Genomic DNA, 26,814 nt, shown 5'->3' on the forward strand with positions numbered 1-26,814 from the left:
CTGCTAAACGGTTTATAGATGGACTGGTAAACAGTCTATAGATGGACTGGTAAATGGTCTATAGATGGACTGGTAAATGGTCTATAGATGGACTAGTAAACCGTTTATAGATGGACTGGTAAATGGTCTATAGATGGACTGGTAAATGGTCTATATATGGACTAGTAAACAGTCTATAGATGGACTGGTAAATGGTCTAAAGATGGACTGGTAAATGGTCTATATATGGACTAGTAAACAGTCTATAGATGGACTGGTAAATGGTCTATAGATGGACTGGTAAATGGTCTATATATGGACTAGTAAACAGTCTATAGATGGACTGGTAAATGGTCTATAGATGGACTAGTAAACAGTTTATAGATGGACTGGTAAATGGTCTATAGATGGACTGGTAAATGGTCTATAGATGGACTAGTAAACAGTCTATAGATGGACTAGTAAACAGTCTATAGATGGACTGCTAAATGGTCTATAGATGGACTGGTAAATAGCCTATAGATGGACTGGTAAATGGTCTATAGATGGACTGGTAAATGGTCTATAGATGGACTGGTAAACGGTTTATAGATGGACTGCTAAATGGTCTATAGATGGACTGGTAAATGGTCTATAGATGGACTGGTAAATGGTCTATAGATGGACTGGTAAACGGTTTACAGATGGACTGCAAAATGATCTATAGCCTTTGGATCCAGAGCTCTGTCTGGGGCAGAACAAAATTATGCCCAAATAGAAAAAGAAGTCCTGGCAATAGAGTTCGGACTAGAGGTTTCACCAGTATGTCTATGGTTTCCAGGTCTGAGTTCAATCCGACCACAAACCACCTGACGCTATAATCACCAAGCCCATTGGAAAGGCACCTGCACATCTTCAAAGGATGCTGCTTCAAAGACAGAAATAATACATTCACATCGTCTACACCCCAGGTAAAGACATGTTAATAGCAGACACACTATCCAGGCCTGTACCCTAGACTGTCAGACATGAAGTGTGACCTCTGTGACGAGAAAGTAATGTATGCCGTTTCCACACATTATCCACTGGAGGGCGCTGTTATGCAACAGCTGAGAACAGCCACAGACAGCGAGATACAGCTAGCTAGCTGCTGAGGAACCTGCACAGAGATGGATGGCTAGACAGGAAATGTGCACCAATCAAAGCACAGACCTACTGGCATATCTGAGACTTTCTTTACATTGAAGATGGACTACTCATGGTAAACAAATGCATTATCATTACCAGAGATTGTAGAGCTGAGGTACTTAAAAGGCTTCACACTGCACATCAGGACATTCAACGCTTGTTCAGAGCATGCAAGAGCTTTCATGTACTGGTCAGGCCTCGATGATGATGTATGCATGATGTTCAAGTTGTGCACTTCTTTTCAAGAAAAACTTCCCAGCAACCAAAAATAACCACTCCTACCACACTCAGTGCCTGACATTCCATGGTAAAAACAAATCGCTGCTGATATCTTGGAGTTCCAAGGATGCTCATTCCTCCTAATAGTGGACTACTACTCCACATATCCAGAGGTGCTGAGGCTGTCGGACAAGACATCAGGTAATGTTATAGCAAAGTGGAACACTGTGTTTGCTAGACATGGTATTGCAGACCATGTACCTTGTGCAAGTGCTGAGATGGCTCAGTTTGCAAAAGAGTGGGATTTCAAAATCACAAATTCAAGTACAGGGTTTTCCCAGTCAAACGGAATGGCTGAGAAGACTATTCCGTTAGTCAAAAACATGCTGAGATCCACAGCACAAACAGGTGTTGACCATCACATAGCTCTCCTGAACCTAAGAAATACACCTGTCCAGTGCTCCCCTGCTCAGCTACACATGGGACGTGTCCTACGCTCCATCCTACCTGCAACTTAAGCAGCCCTTCAGCCAGTGACTCCCAATAATGTCCAGCATGGCCTGAAACACAGACAGCCACAGCAGAAGACATGTTACTACAAAATGGCATCACCACTTCCTTCATTCTGGGAGCGAGAGTGTGCATGGAGAGGGCAATAGGATGGCAGCCATCAACAGTGAGAATCAGAGATGAACCAAGATCATATGATATCAAATCAAATTTGATTTGTCACATGCACATCTTTAGCAGATGTTATTGCCGGTGTAGTGAAATGCTTGTGTTTCTAGCTCCAACAGTGCAGTAATATCTAACAATTCACAACAATACACACAGGCCGTGGCTCGGGTGGTTGTTGTCCTTGATGATCTTTTTGGCCTTCCTGTGACAACGGGTGCTGTAGGTGTCCTGGGGCAGACCGCACCACTCTCTGCAGAGCCCTGCAGTTGCGGGCGGTGCAGTTGCAGTTGATGGCATCACACCAGTAGGAGCTCGCTCCTACGGAAACAGAAAGCATCTCAGACCCGACAGAACAGCTAAGTACAGAGACAAGAGGAAGTCACAATCACTGACTCTGATTCAGACTGGGAGGTCGAAGAGGAGATACAAAGAGACAGAACACAGACAAAACATGACAAATGACAGAGCGCCAGAACCCTCCGGAGAAAGAGGAGGAGAAATAAAAGAAATAGCGCAAGAGCATTTCCAATAATCTTTTTGAGGAATAGCAACTTTGCTTAACTTTCTTCTTAAATCTGTAGTTAAGTAACAAAAAATGGCAGTTAAGAAGAAATTTATTCTTAAGAAGGTTTTGTGAATCTGGGCCCAGAACCCTCTATCATAGAGACTCAAACCAGTCAGAGAACCAGAACCCTCTGTCATAGAGACTCAAACCAGTCAGAGAACCAGAACCCTCTGTCATAGAGACTCAAACCAGTCAGATCACCAGAACCCTCTATCATAGAGACTCAAACCAGTCAGATCACCAGAACCCTCTATCATAGAGACTCAAACCAGTCAGATCACCAGAACCCTCTGTCATAGAGACTCAAACTAGTCATAGCACCAGAACCCTCTGTCATAGAGACTCAAACCAGTCAGAGAACCAGAACCCTCTGTCATAGAGACTCAAACCAGTCAGATCACCAGAACCCTCTATCATAGAGACTCAAACCAGTCAGATCACCAGAACCCTCTATCATAGAGACTCAAACCAGTCAGATCACCAGAACCCTCTGTCAAAGAGACTCAAACCAGTCAGATCACCAGAACCCTTTGTCATAGAGACTCAAACCAGTCAGAGAACCAGAACCCTCTATCATAGAGACTCAAACCAGTCAGATTACCAGAACCCTCTATCATAGAGACTCAAACCAGTCAGATTACCAGAACCCTCTATCATAGAGACTCAAACCAGTCAAAGAACCAGAACCCTTTGTCATAGAGACTCAAACCAGTCAGAGAACCAGAACCCTTTGTCAGAAACACTCAAACCAGTCAGAGAACCAGAACCCTCTGTCATAAAGACTCAAACCAGTCAGAGCACTCGAACCCTCTATCATAGAGACTCAAACCAGTCATGGCACTGGAACCCTCTGTCATAGAGACTCAAACCAGTCAGATTACCAGAACCCTCTGTCATAGAGACTCAAACCAGTCATAGCACCAGAACCTTCTGTCATAGAGACTCAAACCAGTCATAGCACCAGAACCTTCTGGCATAGAGACTCAAACCAGTCAGATCACCAGAACCCTCTGTCAAAGAGACTCACACCAGTTAGATCACCAGAACCCTCTATCATAGAGACTCAAACCAGTCAGATCACCAGAACCCTCTGTCAAAGAGACTCACACCAGTTAGATCACCAGAACCCTCTGTCAAAGAAACTCACACCAGTTAGATCACCAGAACCCTCTGTCAAAGAGACTCAAACCAGTCAGAGCACCAGAACCCTCTGTCAAAGAGACCCAGACCAGTTAGATCACCAGAACCCTCAGTCAAAGACTCACACCAGTCAGAGCACCAGAACCCTCTGTCAAAGAGACTCACAACAGTTAGATCACCAGAGCAGCCATGTGTACTAAACTACCAGCGAGGCTTCAAGACTATGTTCTTGAGTGAGTCAGAGGAAAAGCCTGGTACTGTAAGTGAAACTCGATAACCATTTACCTTTGACTCTACAGCAGTTGTGAAATAAGTTATAGTAGTAGTAGTAATGACTGCAGTAGTAAAAGTGGTGACTGAAGTTACTGGTGGTGCTGTCAATGGTAGTAGTAGTGGTGGTGGTGCTAGTGGTGGTAGTAGTAGTAGTAGTGGCAGCAGTAGTGGTGGTAGTAGTAGTGGTGGTGGTAGTATTTGGGGTAGTATTAGTGGTGGTAGTGGTGGTAGTAGTATTAGTGGTAGTATTAGTGGTGGTAGTAGTAGTAGTAGTGGTGGTAGTAGTATTAGTGGTGGTAGTAGTGGTGGTAGTGGGGGTAGTAGTGGTGGTAGTGGTGGTGGTAGTAGTAGTAGTGGTGGTAATGGTGGTAGTAGTATTAGTGGTAGTAGTAGTGGTGGTAGTAGAAGTGGTGGTAGTAGTAGTGGTGGTAGTAGTAGAATTGGTGGTAGTATTAGTGGTGGTAGTAGAAGTGGTGGTAGTAGTAGTGGTGGTAGTAGTAGTAGTGGTGGTAGTAGTAGTATTGGTGGTAGTATTAGTGGTGGTAGTAGTAGTGGTGGTAGTAGTATTAGTGGTAGTAGTAGTGGTGGTAGTAGTATTGGTGGTAGTATTAGTGGTGGTAGTAGTAGTGGTGGTAGTAGTAGTGGTGGTAGTAGTAGTGGTGGTAGTAGTAGTGGGTAGTAGTAGTGGTGGTAGTATTAGTGGTGGTAGTAGTAGTGGTGGTAGTAGTATAGTTGGTAGTATTAGTGGTGGTAGTAGTAGTGGGTAGTAGTAGTGGTGGTAGTATTAGTGGTGGTAGTAGTAGTGGTGGTAGTAGTATAGTTGGTAGTATTAGTGGTGGTAGTAGTAGTGGTGGTAGTAGTAGTGGTGGTAGTAGTAGTGGGTAGTAGCAGTGGTGGTAGTAGTATAGTTGGTAGTATTAGTGGTGGTAGTATTAGTGGTGGTAGTAGTAGTGGTGGTAGTAGTATAGTTGGTAGTATTAGTGGTGGTAGTATTAGTGGTGGTAGTAGTAGTGGTGGTAGTAGTAGTGGGTAGTAGTAGTGGTGGTAGTAGTATAGTTGGTAGTATTAGTGGTGGTAGTATTAGTGGTGGTAGTAGTAGTGGTGGTAGTAGTAGTGGGTAGTAGTAGTGGTGGTAGTAGTATAGTTGGTAGTATTAGTGGTGGTAGTAGTAGTGGTGGTAGTAGTAGTGGTGGTAGTAGTAGTGGGTAGTAGTAGTGGTGGTAGTAGTATAGTTGGTAGTATTAGTGGTGGTAGTATTATAGTTGGTAGTATTAGTGGTGGTAGTAGTAGTGGTGGTAGTAGTAGTGGGTAGTAGTAGTGGTGGTAGTAGTATAGTTGGTAGTATTAGTGGTGGTAGTATTAGTGGTGGTAGTAGTAGTGGGTAGTAGTAGTGGTAGTAGTATAGTTGGTAGTATTAGTGGTGGTAGTATTAGTGGTGGTAGTAGTAGTATAGTTGGTAGTATTAGTGGTGGTAGTATTAGTGGTGGTAGTAGTAGTGGGTGGTAGTAGTATAGTTGGTAGTATTAGTGGTGGTAGTATTAGTGGTGGTAGTAGTAGTGGTGGTAGTAGTAGTGGGTAGTAGTAGTGGTGGTAGTAGTATAGTTGGTAGTATTAGTGGTGGTAGTATTAGTGGTGGTAGTAGTAGTGGGTAGTAGCAGTGGTGGTAGTAGTATAGTTGGTAGTATTAGTGGTGGTAGTATTAGTGGTGGTAGTAGTAGTGGTGGTAGTAGTATAGTTGGTAGTATTAGTGGTGGTAGTATTAGTGGTGGTAGTAGTAGTGGTGGTAGTAGTAGTGGGTAGTAGTAGTGGTGGTAGTAGTATAGTTGGTAGTATTAGTGGTGGTAGTATTAGTGGTGGTAGTAGTAGTGGTGGTAGTAGTAGTGGGTAGTAGTAGTGGTGGTAGTAGTATAGTTGGTAGTATTAGTGGTGGTAGTAGTAGTGGTGGTAGTAGTAGTGGTGGTAGTAGTAGTGGGTAGTAGTAGTGGTGGTAGTAGTATAGTTGGTAGTATTAGTGGTGGTAGTATTATAGTTGGTAGTATTAGTGGTGGTAGTAGTAGTGGTGGTAGTAGTAGTGGGTAGTAGTAGTGGTGGTAGTAGTATAGTTGGTAGTATTAGTGGTGGTAGTATTAGTGGTGGTAGTATTAGTGGTGGTAGTAGTAGTGGGTAGTAGTAGTGGTAGTAGTATAGTTGGTAGTATTAGTGGTGGTAGTATTAGTGGTGGTAGTAGTAGTATAGTTGGTAGTATTAGTGGTGGTAGTATTAGTGGTGGTAGTAGTAGTGGGTGGTAGTAGTATAGTTGGTAGTATTAGTGGTGGTAGTATTAGTGGTGGTAGTAGTAGTGGTGGTAGTAGTAGTGGGTAGTAGTAGTGGTGGTAGTAGTATAGTTGGTAGTATTAGTGGTGGTAGTATTAGTGGTGGTAGTATTAGTGGTGGTAGTAGTAGTGGTGGTAGTAGTAGTGGTGGTAGTAGTAGTGGGTAGTAGTAGTGGTGGTAGTAGTATAGTTGGTAGTATTAGTGGTGGTAGTATTATAGTTGGTAGTATTAGTGGTGGTAGTAGTAGTGGTGGTAGTAGTAGTGGGTAGTAGTAGTGGTGGTAGTAGTATAGTTGGTAGTATTAGTGGTGGTAGTATTAGTGGTGGTAGTATTAGTGGTGGTAGTAGTAGTGGGTAGTAGTAGTGGTAGTAGTATAGTTGGTAGTATTAGTGGTGGTAGTATTAGTGGTGGTAGTAGTAGTATCGTTGGTAGTATTAGTGGTGGTAGTATTAGTGGTGGTAGTATTAGTGGTGGTAGTAGTAGTGGGTGGTAGTAGTATAGTTGGTAGTATTAGTGGTGGTAGTATTAGTGGTGGTAGTAGTAGTGGTGTTCTCTGTAACAATTAAGTACGTTACTGAGATTGTTTTTAATTAAAACATTTTTTTTAAACAGAAATAGCTTCTTAGCTATTAGCAAGACCGATTTCTCAATCATGAATTTTTCTAGGACTGTCTGGGAGTGGTCTGAGTGGTCTGAGTGGGGAGGGGAAAACCGAAAACTAGCTGTTATTGCAATGACTTTTGGTAATCTCTTTCTTGATGTTTTTGACTCCACTAGGCTTTTAAACATGTCCAGTCATATTTGTATTACTTTGGGCTAAAAATGCATTATAAAACATATCCTAATAAACACATTGTCTTTATTCAGGCTGTTTATTGTGACACTTGGAGATTTTAGTCATTATACTGCTGATAGTTTTTCAGAGATGAGGCAGCCATTGCTAGAGTTTCTCAACAAGACATGAGAATGCGTTGGTTTTTGCAACAGGATGGAAAGTACAGGTTATTGCGATCGCTATTGCTGTGCTGCAGAGGGCAAACCACAATGCCTTAGCAGAGACATAAACACACAGAGTTGTGTGTGTGTGGGGGGGGGGGGGGGGGGGGTTGAGGCATCTCTGAAAAACTAGGTATAACACAATTACTCTCATAAGACTAACTATATTATTGCTGCTTTCTTTTCAGCTAGCTGCAGCATTGCTAGGTCTTCTTTGCTGCATCTGACCATATTACCAGACAGTAATCAAGATGGGACAAGACCAGAGTCTGAACCACCAGCAGAGCTTTGTGAGAGAAAACCCCCCACAGATCTTATTTTGAAATGGTTTGTAGCCCAGAAATAGTGGTGGCAGTACAGTAGTGGCAGTACAGTAGTCGCAGTACAGTAGTGGCAGTACAGTAGTGGCAGTACAGTAGTGGCAGTACAGTAGTGGCAGTACAGTGGTGGCAGTACAGTAGTGGCAGTACAGTAGTGGCAGTACAGTAGTGGCAGTATAGTAGTGGCAGTACAGTAGTGGCAGTACAGTAGTGGCAGTATAGTAGTGGCAGTATAGTAGTGGCAGTATAGTAGTGGCAGTATAGTAGTGGCAGTACAGTAGTGGCAGTACAGTAGTGGCAGTATAGTAGTGGCAGTACAGTAGTGGCAGTACAGTAGTGGCAGTATAGTAGTGGCAGTATAGTAGTGCCAGTATAGTAGTGGCAGTATAGTAGTGCCAGTATAGTAGTGGCAGTACAGTAGTGGCAGTACAGTAGTGGCAGTATAGTAGTGGCAGTATAGTAGTGGCAGTACAGTAGTGGCAGTATAGTAGTGGCAGTATAGTAGTTTCATTCCACAAATATTGCCTGGTAGTGTAATTTGGTCAAAAATAACCATTTATTTCACCTAATTGTACAATTTTGTTATAAACAGGACGTTCAACTTAATGACACTTTTATTTGACAATTTCAAGAGGTTAATTTGGGAAAGAAATACTAGAAAAGTGACAGGGTTGACCGTAACGGGGTTGACGGTAACTGGGTTGACCATAACGGGGTTGACGGTAACTGGGTTGACCATAACGGGGTTGACCGTAACGGGGTTGACCGTAACGGGGTTGACCGTAACGGGGTTCACAATATTTTCTTAAATGAGCCTTTACTCTCCTTGTGACAGAGGGAATGCATTTTTTTAATGTGCTAAAACATTTCTAGCCTACTTACAGTATTTATGAGTAACACGATTGACATATTATGCTCAATGCAATCACTTTTACACCACAAAACATCAGAAAATGGCCAAATAGTCAAATCAAAGTGGAAACGCAGGGGAGTTGGTTCTGCTCTAATAGATATTCAATGCTTCTTTAGATAAAACAATATTTGATTTAGTTTCCTTTATCTGCTGAAACCTGCAAGTAATGTGATCTAAAAGCATTAAATCAAACATATAAAAAGGCAGAGGCTGAATCGGAAGGTAACCACCCCGTTCCACCCCATCCCTACATCCCTACATCCCTACACCCCTACATCCCTACACCCCTACATCCCTACACCCCTACACCCCTACATCCCTACATCCCTACACCTCTACATCCCTACACCTCTACATCCCTACACCTCTACACCCCTACACCCCTACATCCCTACACCCCTACATCCCAGTCCCTACACCCCTACATCCCTACATGCCAGTCCCTACACCCCTACATCCCTACACCTCTTCATCCCTACACCGCTACATCCCTACACCTCTACATCCCTACACCCCTACATCCCTACACCCCTACACCCTACACCCCTACATCCCTACACCCCTACATCCTTACATCCCTACATTCCTACACCCCTACATCCCTACACCCCTACACCCCTACATCCCTACACCTCTACATCCCTACACCCCTACACCCCTACATCCCTACACCCCTACATCCCTACATCCCTACACCCCTACACCCCTACACCCCAGTCCCTACATCCCTACACCCCTACACCCCTACATCCCTACACCCCTACATCAATACACCCCTACACCCCAGTCCCTACATCCCTACACCTCTACATCCCTACACCCATACATCCCTACATCCCTACACCTCTACATCCCTACACCCTTACACCCCTACACCCCTACACCCCTACATCCCTACATCCCTACATCCCAGTCCCTACACCCCTACATCCCTATATCCCAGTCCCTACACCCATACATCCCTACATGCCAGTCCCTACACCCCTACATCCCTACACCTCTTCATCCCTACACCGCTACATCCCTACACCTCTACATCCCTACACCCCTACATCACTACATCCCTACACCCCTACATCCTTACATCCCTACATCCCTACACCTCTACACCCCTACATCCCTACACCTCTACATCCCTACACCCCTACACCCCTACATCCCTACACCCCTACATCCCTACACCCCTACATCCCTACATCCCTACACCCCTACACCCCAGTCCCTACATCCCTACACCCCTACACCCCTACATCCCTACATCCCTACACCCCTACATCAATACACCCCTACACCCCTACACCCCAGTCCCTACATCCCTACACCTCTACATCCCTACACCCATACATCCCTACATCCCTACACCTCTACATCCCTACACCCTTACACCCCTACATCCCTACATCACTACAACCCTACACCCCTACGTCCCTACATCCCTACATCCCTACATCCCAGTCCCTACACCCCTACATCCCTACATCCCAGTCCCTACACCCCTACATCCCTACACCTCTTCATCCCTACACCTCTACATCCCTACACCTCAACATCCCTACACCTCTACATCCCTACACCCCTACATCCCTACACCCCCACACCCCTACACCCCTACATCCCTACATGCCAGTCCCTACACCCCTACATCCCTACATCCCAGTCCCTACACCCCTACATCCCTACACCCCTACACCCCTACATCCCTACATCCCTACATCCCAGTCCCTACACCCCTACATCCCTACATCCCAGTCCCTACACCCCTACATCCCTACACCTCTTCATCCCTACACCTCTACATACATACACCTCTACATCCCTACACCCCAACATCCCTACATCCCTACACCCCTACACCCCTACATGCCAGTCCCTACACCCCTACATCCCTACATCCCAGTCCCTACACCCCTACACCCCTACATCCCTACACCTCTACATCCCTACATCCCAACACCTCTACATCCCTACACCCCTACACCCCTACATCCCTACATCCCAGTCCCTACACCCCTACATCCCTACCTCCCTACACCCATACATCCCAGTCCCTACACCCCTAAAACCCCTACATCCCTACACCCCAAATCCCTACATCCCAGTCCCTACATCCCTACACCCCTACATCCCAGTCCCTACACCCCTACACCCCTACATCCCTACACCCCAACATCCCTACACCCCTACATCCCAGTCCCTACATCCCTACATCCCTACACCCCTACATCCCTCCACCCCTACATCCCAGTCCCTACATCCCTACACCCCTACATCCCAGTCCCTACACCCCTATATCCTTACACCCCTACAACCCAGTCCCTACATCCCTACATCCCTACACCCCTACACCCCAGTCCCTACACCCCTACATCCCTACACCCCTACACCCCTATACCCCTACACCCCTACATCCTTACACCCCTTCATCCCTACACCCCTACACCCCTACATCCCAGTCCCTACACCCCTACACCCCTACATCCCTACACCCCTACATCCCTACATACCAGTCCCTACACCCCCACATCCCTACATCCCTACACCCCTAAATCCCTACCTCCCTACACCCCTAAATCCCTACCTCCCTACACCCCTAAATCCCTACCTCCCTACACCCCTACATCCCAGTCCCTACAACCCTACATCCCTACACCCCTACACCCCCACACCTCAGTCCCTACATCCCTACACCCCTACATCCCTACACCCCTACACCCCAGTCCCAACATCCCTACACCCCTGCACCCCAGTCCCTACATCATTACATCCCCACACCCCTACACCCCTACATCCCTACACCCCTACACCCCTACATCCCTACACCCCTACATCCCTACACCCCTACATCCCTACATCCCAGTCCCTACATCCCTACACCCCTACATCCATACGTCCCTACACCCCTACACCCCTACATCCCAGTCCCTACATCCCTACACCTCTACATCCCAGTCCCTACATCCCTACATCCCTACACCCCTACATCCCTACACCCCTACATCCCTACACCTCTACATCCCAGTCCCTACACCCCTACATCCCTACATCCCTACACCCCTACATCCCTACACCTCTACATCCCAGTCCCTACACCCCTACATCCCTACACCCCTACACCCCTACATCCCTACAACCCTACATCCCTACACCCCTACATCCCTACAACCCTACATCCCTACACCCCTACACCCCTACATCCCTACACCCCTACATCCCTACATCCCTACATCCCTACACCCTACATCCCTACACCTCTACATCCCAGTCCCTACACCCCTACATCCCTACACCCCTACATCCCTACATCCCTACATCCCTACACCCCTACACCCCTACATCCCTACACCCCTACACCCCTACATCCCTACACCCCTACATCCCTACATCCCTACACCCCTACATCCCTACACCCCTATATCCCTACACCCCTACATCCCTACAACCCTACATCCCTACACCCCTACAACCCTACATCCCTACACCCCTACATCCCTACACCCCAGTCCCTACATCCCTACATCCCTACATCCCTACACCCCTACATCCCTACACCCCTACATCCCTACACCCCTACATCCCTACATCCCTACACCCTACATCCCTACACCTCTACATCCCAGTCCCTACACCCCTACACCCCTACATCCCTACACCCCTACATCCCTACACCCCTACATCCCTACATCCCTACATCCCTACATCCCTACACCCCTACATCCCTACATCCCTACATCCCTACACCCCTACATCCCTACACCCCTACATCCCTACATCCCTACACCTCTACATCCCAGTCCCTACACCCCTACATCCCTACACCCCTACATCCCTACACCCCTACATCCCTACATCCCTACATCCCTACACCCCTACATCCCTACATCCCTACATCCCTACATCCCTACACCCTACACCTCTACATCCCAGTCCCTACACCCCTACACCCCTACACCCCTGCATCTCTACATCCCTACACCCCTACATCCCTACACCCCTACATCCCTACATCCCTACATCCCTACACCCCTACATCCCTGCATCCCTACATCCCTACACCCCTACATCCCTACATCCCTACATCCCTACATCCCTACATCCCTACACCCCTACATCCCTACACCCCTACATCCCTACACCCCTACATCCCTACATCCCTACACCCCTACATCCCTACACCCCTACATCCCTACATCCCTACACCCCTACATCCCTACACCCCTACATCCCTACATCCCTACATCCCTACACCCCTACATCCCTACATCCCTACATCCCTACACCCCTACATCCCTACACCCCAGTCCCTACATCCCTACACCCCTACATCCCTACACCCCTACATCCCTACATCCCTACACCCCTACATCCCTACACCCCTACATCCCTACACCCCTACACCCCTACATCCCTACACCCCTACACCCCTACATCCCTACACCCCTACATCCCTACACCCCTACATCCCTACACCCCTACATCCCTACACCCCTACATCCCTACATCCCTACACCCCTACATCCCTACACCCCTACATCCCTACATCCCTACACCCCTACACCCCTACATCCCTACACCCCTACATCCCTACATCCCTACATCCCTACACCCCTACATCCCTACATCCCTACACCCCAGTCCCTACATCCCTACACCCCTACATCCCTACACCCCTACATCCCTACATCCCTACATCCCTACACCCCTACATCCCTACATCCCTACATCCCTACACCCCTACACCCCTACATCCCTACACCCTACACCCCTACATCCCTACATCCCTACACCCCTACATCCCTACACCCCTACATCCCTACACCCCTACATCCCTACACCCCTACATCCCTACATCCCTACATCCCTACACCCCTACATCCCTACACCCCTACACCCCTACATCCCTACACCCCTACATCCCTACACCCCTACACCCCTACATCCCTACACCCCTACACCCCTACATCCCTACACCCCTACACCCCTACACTCCCTAAACCCCTTGAAGCCTTTTCCCCAGAACTGAAGATTCAAATCACGTCCTGCACATGTGTTTCTTTATCTCTACTTTACCCACACATTTTTGTGGTCACCTTCCCTTCAAAATCAAAACAAGCTATTTTTTTTTCTCACGCTTCGTAAACAAACAGGTGAAGACCAACAGTGAAATTCTTACTTATGGGCCCTTCCGAAACAATGCAGAGAGACAGAAAATAGAGAAATAATAGAAAAATAAACACATAATAATAAAAGTAATAATAAATACACAGAGTAACGATAACTTGGCTTTTACATGTGGTACCAGTACCGGTTATTGTGCTGAGGTACGAGGTAATTGAGGTAGATATGTACAACTAGGAATAAAGTGACACATAATAAACAGTAGTAGCAGAGTATGTGAGGAGTCAAAAAAGTTAGTGCAGAAAAGTTCAATAGTTTAGGTGATTGGTTAACTATTTAACTAACTACAATATTTAGCAGTATTATGGCTTGGGGGTAGAAGCTTTTCAGGGTCCTGTTGGTTCTAGACTTGGTGTAAAGGGTACCGCTTGCCGTGCGTCAGCAGAGAGAACCGCCTGTCCTGGGTGGCTTGAGTCTTTCACAATTTTTTAGGGCCTTCCTCTGACACCGCCTGGTGTAGAGGTCCTGGATGGCAGGGAGCTCGGCCCCAGTTATGTACTTGGCCGTATGCACTACCCTCTGTAGCACCTTGCGATCAGATGCCAAGAAGTTTCCATACCAAGCAGTGATGCAGCCAGTCAAGATGCTCTCGATGGTGCAGCTGTAGAACTTTTTGAGGATCTGAGGGCCCATGACAAATCTTTTTAGCCTCCCGAGGGGGAGGAGGAGTTGTTGTGCCCTCTTCAAGACTGTGTTGGTGTGTGTGGACCATGTTAAATCCTTAGTCATGTGGACACAGAGGAACATGAGGAACCCACTCTACTTCAGCCCTGTCGATGTGAATGGGGGCGTGCTCAGCCCTCCGTTTCCTGTTGTCCACGATCTGCTCCTTTATCTTACTGACGTTGAGGGAGAGGTTGGTGTACTGGTACCACACCAGCAGGTCTCTGACCTCCTCCCTATAGGCTGTGATTAGTTGATCAGTCCTGCCACCGTCGTGTCGTCTGCAAACTTAATGACGTAGTCATGCACGGCTACGCAGTCATGGGTGAACAGGGAGTACAGGAAGGGACTAAGCACCCACCCACCCACGAGGAGCCCCCGTGTTGAGGGTCAGCGTGGCGTATATGTTGTTGCCTACCCTTACCACCTGGGGGCGGCCCATCAGGAAGTCCAGGATCCAGTTGCAGAAAGAGGTGTTCAGGCCCAAGGTCCTTAGCTTAGTGATGAGCTTGGAAGGGAATATGGTGTTAAATGCTGAGTTGTAGTCATTGAACTGCATTCTCACATAGGTGTTCCTCTTGTCCAGATGGGAAAGGGCAGGTGTGGAGTGCAATAGTGATTGTGTCTTCTGTGGATCTGTTGGGGCGGTATGCGAATTGGAGTGGGCCCAGGGTGTCTGGGATGAGGGTGTGAGCCATGACTAGAATTTCTAAGCAAACGGCTGGAGGCAGGGCTTTCTCCTATAGTGCTCAATTTTTATGGAACGGTCTGCCTACCCATGTCAGAGACGCAAACTCGGTCTCAACCTTTAAGTCTTTACTGAAGACTCATCTCTTCAGTGGGTCATATGATTGAGTGTAGTCTGGCCCAGGAGTGGGAAGGTGAATGGAAAGGCTCTGGAGCAACGAACCGCCCTTGCTGTCTCTGCCTGGCCGGTTCCCCTCTTTCCACTGGGATTCTCTGCCTCTAACCCTATTACAGGGGCTGAGTCACTGGCTTACTGGGGTCCTCTCATACCATCCCTGGGAGGGGTGCGTCACCTGAGTGGGTTGAGTCACTGATGTGATCATCCCCTGTCTGGGTTGCCCCCCCCTTGGGTTGTGCCGTGGCGGAGATCTTTGTGGGCTATACTCAGCCTTGTCTCAGGATGGTAAGTTGGTGGTTGAAGATATCCCTCTAGTGGTGTGGGGGCTGTGCTTTGGCAAAGTGGGTGGGGTTATATCCTTCCTGTTTGGCCCTGTCCGGGGGTGTCCTCGGATGGGGCAACAGTGTCTCCTGACCCCTCCTGTCTCAGCCTCCAGTATTTATGCTGCAGTAGTTTATGTGTCGGGGGGCTAGGGTCAGTTTGTTATATCTGGAGTACTTCTCCTGTCCTATTCGGTGTCCTGTGTGAATTTAAGTGTGCTCTCTCTAATTCTCTCTTTCTTTCTCTCTCTCGGAGGACCTGGGCCCTAGGACCATGCCTCAGGACTACCTGACATGATGACTCCTTGCTGTCGCCAGTCCACCTGGCCGTGCTGATGCTCCAGTTTCAACTGTTCTGCCTTATTATTATTGGACCATGCTGGTCATTTATGAACATTTGAACATCTTGGCCATGTTCTGTTATAATCTCCACCCGGCACAGCCAGAAGAGGACTGGCCACCCCACATAGCCTGGTTCCTCTCTAGGTTTCTTCCTAGGTTTTGGCCTTTCTAGGGAGTTTTTCCTAGCCACCGTGCTTCTACACCTGCATTGCTTGCTGTTTGGGGTTTTAGGCTGGGTTTTTGTACAGCACTTTGAGATATCAGCTGATGTACGAAGGGATATATAAATACATTTGATTTGATTTGATTTGATGACTTTCAAAGCATTTCATGGCTACAGATGTGAGTGCTACAGGCAGATTGTCATTTAGACAGGTTACCTTGCCATTATTGGGCACAGGGACCGTGGTGGTCTGCTTGCAACAAGTAGGTATTACAGACTGAGTCAGGAAGAGGTTGAAAATGTCAGTGAAGACACTTGACAGCCGGTCAGTACATGCTCTGAGTACGTGCCATGGTAATCTGTCTGGTCCTGCGGCCTTGTGAGTGTTAACCTGTGAAAATGTCTTAGTCACATAGACTACGGAGAGTGCGATCACACAGTCATCCAGAACAGCTGATGCTCTCATGCATGGTTCAGTGTTGCTTGCCACGAAGTGAGAATAGAAGGCATTTAGCTCTTCTGGTAGGGTCACACCACTGGGAAGCTCGCGTATGGGTTTACCTTTGTTACCCGTGATACAGTCCTGTTTACAAGCGTCATAGCCGGTGTAGTAGGATTCTATTTTAGTCCTGTATTGAAGCTTTGCCTGTTTGATGGTTCTTCTTAGGACATAACATGATTTCTTATAAGCATTCGGATTAGAGTCCCGCTCCTTTAAAGCGGAAGCACCAGCCTCTAGTGGTTAGAGTGTTGGGCCAGTAACCGAAAGTTTGCTAGATTGAATCCTCAAGCTGACAAGGTAACAATCTGTCGTTCTGCCCCTGAGGAAGGCAGTTAACCCACTGTTCCCCGGGCGTTGAAGACATGGATGTCGATTAAGGCAGTACCTCTCTGATTCAGAGGGGTTGGGTTAAATACGGAAGACACATTTCAGTTGAAGGCATTCAGTTGTACAACTGACTAGTTATCCCGCCTTTCCTTTCCCTTTAGCTCAGTGTGGATATTGCCTATAGTCCATGGCTTCTGGTTGGGATATGTACGTACGGTCACTATGGGGATGACGGCGTCGATGCATGTCCTTCACATTTCACACTGTCAATCATGAATGATAATAAAGCATCTTTATGCCAATCATTTGATCTAAATCAGTTTCATGGGAATATGCATTTAGATCTTTTTCAGTTGTTTTTAAGTACAGTGTTGTTTTGAAGTACAGTGTTGTTTTGAAGACCACCATTACAGGGTCAGAGGGCTATGTACTGTATGGGGACCAGGAAGACAGAGAGGCCCAGGGGGCGCAGACCACCATTACAGGGTCAGAGGGCTATGTTCTGTATGGGGACCAGGAAGACAGAGAGGCCCAGGGGGCGCAGACCACCATTACAGGGTCAGAGGGCTATGTTCTGTATGGGGACCAGGAAGACAGAGAGGCCCAGGGGGCGCAGACCACCATTACAGGGTCAGAGGGCCATGTACTGTATGGGGACCAGGAAGACAGAGAGGCCCAGGGGGCGCAGACCACCATTACAGGGTCAGAGGGCTATGTACTGTATGGGGACCAGGAAGACAGAGAGGCCCAGGGGGCGCAGACCACCGTTACAGGGTCAGAGGGTTATGTACTGTATGGGGACCAGGAAGACAGAGAGGCCCAGGGGGCGCAGACCACCATTACAGGGTCAGAGGGCTATGTTCTGTATGGGGACCAGGAAGACAGAGGCACATGGGGCACAGACCAGAGTCTAATGAGTGAACCTTTCTTGTTAACAATTCTCCTTTACTAGAGAAATATACTTCACATCTTTCTGATCTGTTTGGTTTCAAAGAGCTGTGGTCTTAAATTGCCTGAGACAAACAACAACTAAAAATGACATTGAGCATCACCGACCATCCAGTCCATCACACAATACTGCATGACAACACTGCATGACAACACTGCATGACAATACTGCATGACAACACTGCATGACGTACCACACCAAACAAGATATCCTCCGCCTTCTGAAGACTGCATCAATAATAACACTACTTATAATAATTACAATTATAATAATACGATTTATAACAATACAAATAATAATAATAATAATACAAAGTATAATAATACTATTTATAATACAAATAATAATAATAATAATAAAAAGTATAATAATACTATTTATAATAATACAAATAATAATAATAATAATAATAATAAAAATTATAATAATACTATTTATAATAATACAAATAGTAATACTAATTGTAATAATGTCAATAGTAATAATAATAATACCAATAGTAATACTACTACTAATAATAACAATACTAATTATAATAATACCAATAATAATACTACTACTAATAATACTACTACTAATTATAATAATACCAATAATAATACTACTACTAATAATACTACTACTAATTATAATAATACCAATAATAATACTACTACTAATAATAATACTACCAATTATAATAATACCAATAATAATACCACTACTAATAATACTACTACTAATTATAATAATACCAATAATAATACTACTACTACTAATAATAATACTAATTATAACAATGCTTCAACAGTAAATTACATCAAGAGCGTGAACAGACTAGCATCAAACATCTCCACGGACTCCAACCATGTCCTCCACTCAGAATACATAGTCCTGCCCTCAGAAAGACGCTCAGAGAACCACTATGCAAAGTAAACCGATACAGGAACTCATTCATCCTCCAGTCAATCAAACTATTGAACCATGTGGGGTCAAATCAGGAAAAAGACCCAGACACTAGACACTGCTGCATGATTTCAATCCTCCCTGTGGTGATTCCTGATATGTGATGTTCTTTAATCACGTGTATAATGCCTTTCAGAAAGGATTCATACCCCTTGATTTTTTTCCCACATTTTGTTGTTACAGCCTGAATTCAAAATGGATATATGTATGTATGTATGTATGTATGTATGTATGTATGTATGTATGTATGTACGTACAGTGGGGCAAAAAAGTATTTAGTCAGCCACCAATTGTGCAAGTTCTCCCACTTAAAAATATGAGAGAGGCCTGTAATTTTCATCATAGGTACACTTCAACTATGATGGACAAAATTAGATTTTTTTTCTCCAGAAAATCACATTGTAGGATTTTTTATGAATTTATTTGCAAATTATGGTGGAAAATAAGTATTTGCCATAACATAGGGGTTGAATACTTATTGACTCAAGACATTTCAGCTTTTCATTTTTAATTAATTTGTCAAAATTTCTCTAAATAATTATACTTTGACATTAATGTGTGTTGTGTGTATGTGGAAAAAGCCAAGTGGTATGAACATTTTCTGAAGCCACTGTATGTGCTTTTTAGTTTTTTTTTACATTTCCTGTTGTTGCTTTTATGTCAGGTATAGAGTTTAATGATATCACCTGACATAAAGGTGAGAGATGCAAGAAAGATCGATGTTGATGTGTCTGTAAAAAAGGAGGAGGAAGACAGATGATGACGATGTTGATCATGTTGATTGTTGTAAAAAAAGAATTACTAAAATGTTAGGACTATGAAATAGACCTTGTTAACATCAAGTGTTCGCAAAACTGAAAGTCAAACCTCTGCTTTGTACAGGGTTTATATTTGTCCCTCTGCACCTGCATTGAAACATGGGGTTGGCCACAACAACGTCACATGACAGTTCTGATATCATACTGTATATCTATAGAGGAAGGAGTGAGGTATAGTCACGTATAGCCTCGGTGTGTGTAGAATATTATTGCCTTGGTGTGTGTAGAATATCGGAGATAAAGAATGACTGAAAGAATGGCTGAGGACGAGAGTGAGTATTGAACAGCAACTGTACAGTATACATATTTACATTTTGCAATATTATCCGCGTTAAACTGATTCAATGTTGTCATGCTTCCAAATGTACTGAATTGAGTAGTTTAAATTTGATCTCTTATATTGAACATTAAACAGAGCCTGAAGTCAAGCTAGGACCCGTTCAACGCATCTGATTATTGCTGATTATTGATGTATTGCATGTGACATGTATTTCAAATTTTAGTAAGATTTTATTCATGTTTTTTTTTTTTTACAATACAAAACATACACATACAAACGACAACGTACAGACGCACACAAACATCAACTACATCACCTGCTCACATCCCCGTATCCAGCGCCCGTATCAGACTCCGGAACATGGCCTCAAACTGTGCCACCACAAAATATTTCCCCTTGCCAACGCACTTTCAACGTTTAGATAATAAAACATTGACCTTTCCATTGTGTTAACGATGGAAGATTAGTTGATTTTCAGTTTTTAAGTATACGTTTTTTTTTTCTCGAAATGATTGACGAGAAAAGTATCGTCCAATACATCGGGTATTTCACTGCACCCTCATACGCTATGTCTGGAAATATGCAGACAGACACATTAAAATTAGATTTGCATTGTAATACTTATTCAGTCGTTGTTAGTTTTACACTTAAGACACGACTCGTCCGTTATGCTGTAGAACTTGTGGATTGTGTCTCTTGTATAATACGTTCTATACATTCGTTTTATAGTGGATTAAGCAACATTTTCGTTTGCTGTAATCTCGTTCGTTATTTTCAGCATTCCCTCCAATTTGTGCCAATATCAGATATTTTTATGTCTTGGTAGTTGTACAGTTTACTTATCATATGAACATCCTTTTCTGACTCAAATAGGATTCCCTCAAGATTGCTCTGATGTCCAAAATATTTCAAATAGACATTTCTTGATATTACACTTTTAAATTGCATGTATTTGAAAATATCTACATTGGTCAATCCAAAATGGCTTCTTAATTATGTCTTGGAAATAAATGTATTTCCTTTTACCAAGTCATTTATGGTATGCATTCCTTTCATTTCCACGCGGGCCAATTTATCTCTGAATTCTGAATAGCTATCCAAGGGCTGTTCCATAGGGTTGTGTTTTCAGGGAGTGATATTGGTTCTTGTAGAATACGTTTCATTTTATCCCATATTGTTTTAGTGTTATTAACTATGAAGTTGGTCATGTTCTTAGGTTTATCCTTTGAAAACAGATGCATGAAAATATGTACCCGTTGTTCCTCTTTAGTGCGTTTAACGATATGTTGCAAGTAAAAACCCTGGGTGGCGAGATGATACAATTCCAAACCTGCAAGATTAAAACCACCATTTCCCTTTTTTTATTCTATGAGTTTTATTTGCCTATATAACGTCTGTTATGACTGAGTATACTTTTTAAAGAATATCCCAGGTGGGGTAATTGGTATTACAGAGAATACATGTAAAAACATTGGGAGCCATGCCATTCTGACGAGGTTTATTCTACTTGTAAGATATGTGAAAATTGTTCCATAGAATTAGATCTGCTTTCATATTGTTCAGTAATAGGATAAAGTTACCTTTATATATGTGTTGTTTGTTGTCACTTAATTAAGCATCCTAAGTATTTTATATTTTTTTGTGGTCCACTTAAAATGATTCCTGTATATAATGAGTTATTCTTTTTTTTCCTATTGCCATTATAAACAAAATGTCTCACTGTGTATTATTTTGTCTTACACCATTCAGTTGTTCCCTTGGTAACCCAAGACAAGACCTCCTCTACTGGTGAGTTAATTCATCTCCAAAAATACCACCCCAGATTATAAGGACTTTGATTTTTCCCATTTCCATCAACTGAGCCGATTCAGATCTATACTCAATATACAGCGCATTCAGAAAGTATTCAGATCTATACTCAATATACAGCGCATTCAGAAAGTATTCAGATCTATACTCAATATACAGCGCATTCAGAAAGTATTCAGATCTATACTCAATCTACAGCGCATTCAGAAAGTATTCAGATCTATACTCAATCTACAGCGCATTCAGAAAGTATTCAGATCTATACTCAATATACAGCGCATTCAGAAAGTATTCAGATCTATACTCAATCTACAGCGCATTCAGAAAGTATTCAGATCTATACTCAATCTACAGCGCATTCAGAAAGTATTCAGATCTATACTCAATATACAGCGCATTCAGAAAGTATTCAGATCTATACTCAATCTACAGCGCATTCAGAAAGTATTCAGATCTATACTCAATCTACAGCGCATTCAGAAAGTATTCAGATCTATACTCAATCTACAGCGCATTCAGAAAGTATTCAGATCTATACTCAATATACAGCGCATTCAGAAAGTATTCAGATCTATACTCAATCTACAGCGCATTCAGAAAGTATTCAGATCTATACTCAATATACATCGCATTCAGAAAGTATTCAGATCTATACTCAATCTACAGCGCATTCAGAAAGTATTCAGATCTATACTCAATATACAGCGCATTCAGAAAGTATTCAGATCTATACTCAATCTACAGCGCATTCAGAAAGTATTCAGATCTATACTCAATCTACAGCGCATTCAGAAAGTATTCAGATCTATACTCAATCTACAGCGCATTCAGAAAGTATTCAGACGCCTTGACTTCTTCCACATTTTGTTACGTTAGTCTGATCCTAAAATCAATTATCAATCTGCACACAATACCCCATAATGACAAAGTGAAAACAGGTTTAGATTTTTTTTGCAAATGTATTAAAATAAAAAACTTAAATAACTTATTTACATATGTATTCAGACCCTTTGCTATGAGACGCAAAAATGTGCTCAGGTGCATCCTGTTTCCATTGATCATCCTTGAGATGTTTCTACAACTTGGAATCCATCCACCTGTGGTAAATGCAATTGATTGGACATGATTTGGAAAAGCACACACCTGTCTGTATAAGGTCCCACAGTTGACAGTCTATGTCAGAGCAAAAACCAAGCCATAAGGTCGAAGGAATTATGCATTATTGAAGGTCCCAAAGAACACAGTGGCCTCAGTGGAAGTTTGGAACCACCAAGACTCTTCCTAGAGCTGGCTGCCCGGCCAAACTGAGCAATCAGGGGAGAAGGACCTTGGTCAGGGAGGTGACCAAGAACCTGATGGTCACTCTGTCAGAGGTTCAGAGTTCCTCTGTGGAGATGGGAGAATCTTCCAGAAGCACAACCATCTCTGCAGCGCTCCACCAAATCAGGCCTCTATGGCAGAGTGGCCAGATGGAAGCCACTCCTCAGTAAAAGGCACATGACAGCCCACTTGGAGTTTGCCAAAAGGCACCTAAAGGACTCTTAGACCATGAGAAACAAGATTCTCTGGTCTGATGAAACCAAGATTGAACTTTTTGGCCTGAATGCCAAGCGTCACGTGTAGAGGAAACCTGGCACCATCACCACGGTTAAGCATATCTTTCTTTTCTTTTGTGTTATTGACTGTACATTTGATTATGTGTAACTCTGTGTTGTTGTTTATGTCGCACTGCTTTGCTTTATCTTGGCCAGGTCGCAGTTGTAAATGAGAACTTGTTCTCAACTGGCCTACCTGGTTAAATAAAGGTGAAATAAAAAATAAATAAATATTGGTGGCAGCATCATGCTGTGGGGTCGTTTTTCAACGGCAGGGATTGAGAGACTAGTCAGGATCAAGGGAATGATGAATGGAGCAAAGTACAGATAGAACCTTGATGAAAACCTACTCCAGACCTCTAAGGACCTCAGACTGGGGCGAAGGTTCACCTTCCAACAGGACAATGACCCTAAGCACACCCCCAAGACAACGCAGGAATGGCTTCGGGAAAAGTATCTTAATATCCTTGAGTGGCCCAGCCAGAGCCCGGACTTGAAACCGATTGAAGATCTGTGTAGGGACCTGAAAATAGCTGTGCAGCAACACACCCCATCCAACCTGATAGAGCTTGAGATGATCTGCAGAGAGGAATGGAAGAAACTCCCCAAATACAGGTGTGCCAAGCTTGTAGCGTCATTCCCAAGAAGACTCTAGGCTTTAATCGCTAGCAAAGGTGCTTCAACAAAGTACTGCGTAAAGGGTCTGAATACTTATGTAAATGTGATATTTCAGTTTTTTATTTGAAAATACATTGGCAATTTAAAAAAAAAAAAAACAGTTTTTGCTTTGTCATTACGGTGTGTAGATTGATGAGGGCGAAAAAAAATGTAATTAAAATGCTGTAACATAACAAAATGTGGAAAAGGTCAAGGAGTCTGAATACTTTCCCGAATGCACTGTACCTCTCTAAGGAAGAATAAAACAACAGAACATCTTGTAGTGAACAGTCCTGTCTTTTTAGATTTGTTTAGGATTGTTCTGGTGGGTAAGACTGGAGCAGGGAAGAGTGCAACCGGAAACACCATCCTGGGGAAAAAGGTGTTTGAAGTGAACGCCTCTCTTAATTCTGTGACAGACAAGTGTTACAAAACAATTGGAGAGGTTTGTGGGATGCGGGTGCATATTGTTGACACTCCTGGCATCTTTGACACAGTGAAGACAGATGAAGAAGTGAAAAAGACAGTAGGGGAGTGTGTCAACTTGTCTGTTCCGGGACCCCACGCATTCCTGCTGGTGATCAGGCTGGGGGGGAGGTTCACAGAGGAGGAGAGGAACACCGTGAAGTGGATCCAGGAGAACTTTGGAGAGGACGCTTCATTGCACACACTCTTGCTGTTCACCTGTAAAGATCAGCTGAATGGTCAAGAAGTGGTCAACGTTCTGAGAAAGTCCAAGGACATCCAGAAACTTCTCAACACCTGCGGGGGCAGATATCACTCGTTCAATAACAACGATAAAGACCCCACTCAGGTTACGGAGCTTCTGGCGAAGATCAAAGACATGGTGGAGAACAATGGAGGAAATTACTACACCAATGACATGTATGAGAAGGCTCAGAAAAAGATCAAAGAGGAGGAGGAGAAGAGGAAAGCGGAGGAAGAAAAGCAGAGGCAGGAGCAGGAAAGAATCATAGAGCAAAGAATAAGACAGGAGGGAGTAGAGAAGGGGAAGAGAAAGATAATGTTCTTTGTGATATTGTTTGTTGCTATTCTGTTATTCATAGGAGGGGTGAATTTAGTAGCTACTTTAGGGGGAACTGTGGGAAATGCTATTGGAATAACATTCATTATTGTAGGAGTAGCAGGTGTCATAATAGCAGGTGTCATAATAGCTAAGATTTTCAAGACACAAAGAAGTGGAGCTGGCACACTTGCCTCAGTGTAAAATTGGGCCTGTTCCAGACACATCTGAAACCTGGCACCTATGAACCTAATGAGAGCCAGGCGGAGCTGTGCCCTTGCAGCTTTGGTTTTTCCACATTTTTTATTATAAGGAATTTCTTTGGTCCACATACATTTTTCCAACAACACAAGTAATCAACTGCAAAATCAGACAACCCCATTGTGGAATTGTTTACCTATTCAATTGGTCAACTTGTCGCATTCTATTTGAGAAAATAATATTTATCTTGAGGCGCTTTCAAATTGAGAGAGCCACAAGGAAAGAAACTTGCATGCCCCAGTCATTGCACAACATTCAGCTTTGATGGCTACTGTTAAAAAGAGGAGGATCACAGCTTTCGAGTGCATCTACATTTTATTTCTGAACTCCAGAAAATGTGCGGACTGCACCCTATTAAAACCTGAGTTTTTAGCACCAGCTGGGATGATCTGTTTTAGAGCTCGCCAATGGCGTTGAATGCATAGGGGAGACCGATGCTATATGTAACTTGAATGAGTGCCAGTGGAATGTTTTTTTTTCGGGGACATTCAATTCATCAATACATTGCTAACTAGCAATAAGATAAGGTTTATAGTTTGTGATCTAGCTAATGATATAGCCACTATATCATCAGCTACAGGTAAAACTTGTTATTGATAAATAGCACACCTGCTTGCTAATATGAACCAATATGTTATTGGATCATTTCTGGAGGGGGTATTTATATTTTAGATGGTGACAGCATAATTGCATTTTTATTCATTTTGGAGTAGAATCCTTTTGAAAAGTCCCCAGAACGGACCTTCGTTCTACAAAACGTTTTTTAGGTCCCTCTGCGACCTTGTCACCATTGTTACAAAAAAAATCCAGGGAAACACTTACCAATGTTTTAGTTGTTACAACTTACTTTTGTTTACCACTTTGTTCAATTATTCTTTAGTCCTTTAACAGTGCCTTCATTTTCATAAAATAATAATGAAAATATTTTGGGTGTAGAAGCTTAAATAGCAATGAAGTTACCAAATAAACATCCCTGTGTGTACATGTTTACTGAACCTTTATTCAACTAGGCAAGTCAGTTAATGAACAAATTCTTATTTACAATGACGGCCTAGCCCGGCCAAACCCGGACGACGCTGGCCCAATTGTGCGCCGCCCTTTGGGACTCCGATTCACGGACGGATGTGATATAGTCTGGATTCCAACCAGAGACTGTAGTGACACCTGTTGCACTGAGATGCAGTGCCTTAGACCACTGCGTCACTCATGTTAGTAAAAACAGGAATTCATAATTGTTTTTGTTAACAAAAGGGAATTATGAAATGTTTGTGACTTTAGCTGAATTTCCAGTGGAATATGTTTTATATATGTTTTTTTTATATATGTTTTATATATCTAGTTGCACAATAAAAAGTGAAACTGTCTCTGTTGTCTCTATAACGGGCACATGTTTATATCTCTTGATCTATTTGACTCCGAAAAGAAAATGGCACACTTGCTCAGGGATATGAGTCTAGCTAACCCACGTGATATATCAGACACTACTGGCCTGATTTTGATTCAACTTGGGTGAATGTGTCTTGCCGTAGAGATCCGCCATTTACAAAATTACGCTG

The 26,814-nt window shown here is 44.0% G+C and overlaps 1 protein-coding gene across 1 annotated transcript; it reads left to right on the forward strand.

The window, feature by feature from the left end:
• The first annotated feature begins 19,740 nt into the window (after positions 1-19,740).
• LOC110498208 (GTPase IMAP family member 7) lies at positions 19,741-26,597 on the forward strand. Its single transcript, XM_021574835.2, has 3 exons — positions 19,741-19,904; positions 21,662-21,700; positions 24,279-26,597. The coding sequence occupies exons 1-3, from the start codon at positions 19,877-19,879 to the stop codon at positions 25,199-25,201; spliced, it is 990 nt and encodes a 329-aa protein (XP_021430510.2). The 5' UTR covers positions 19,741-19,876; the 3' UTR covers positions 25,202-26,597.
• Positions 26,598-26,814: the final 217 nt, after the last annotated feature.

This window comes from Oncorhynchus mykiss, chromosome 19 (assembly GCF_013265735.2).
Source record: "Oncorhynchus mykiss isolate Arlee chromosome 19, USDA_OmykA_1.1, whole genome shotgun sequence".
Lineage (NCBI taxonomy): Eukaryota > Metazoa > Chordata > Actinopteri > Salmoniformes > Salmonidae > Oncorhynchus > Oncorhynchus mykiss.

Coding starts and splice junctions, on each gene's coding strand:
- LOC110498208 (XM_021574835.2), top strand. CDS start 19,877: ATGACTGAAAGAATGGCTGAGGACGAGA. Junction 19,905..21,661: donor AAGAATGGCTGAGGACGAGA/GTGAGTATTGAA, acceptor TACACCATTCAG/TTGTTCCCTTGGTAACCCAA. Junction 21,701..24,278: donor AGACAAGACCTCCTCTACTG/GTGAGTTAATTC, acceptor CTGTCTTTTTAG/ATTTGTTTAGGATTGTTCTG.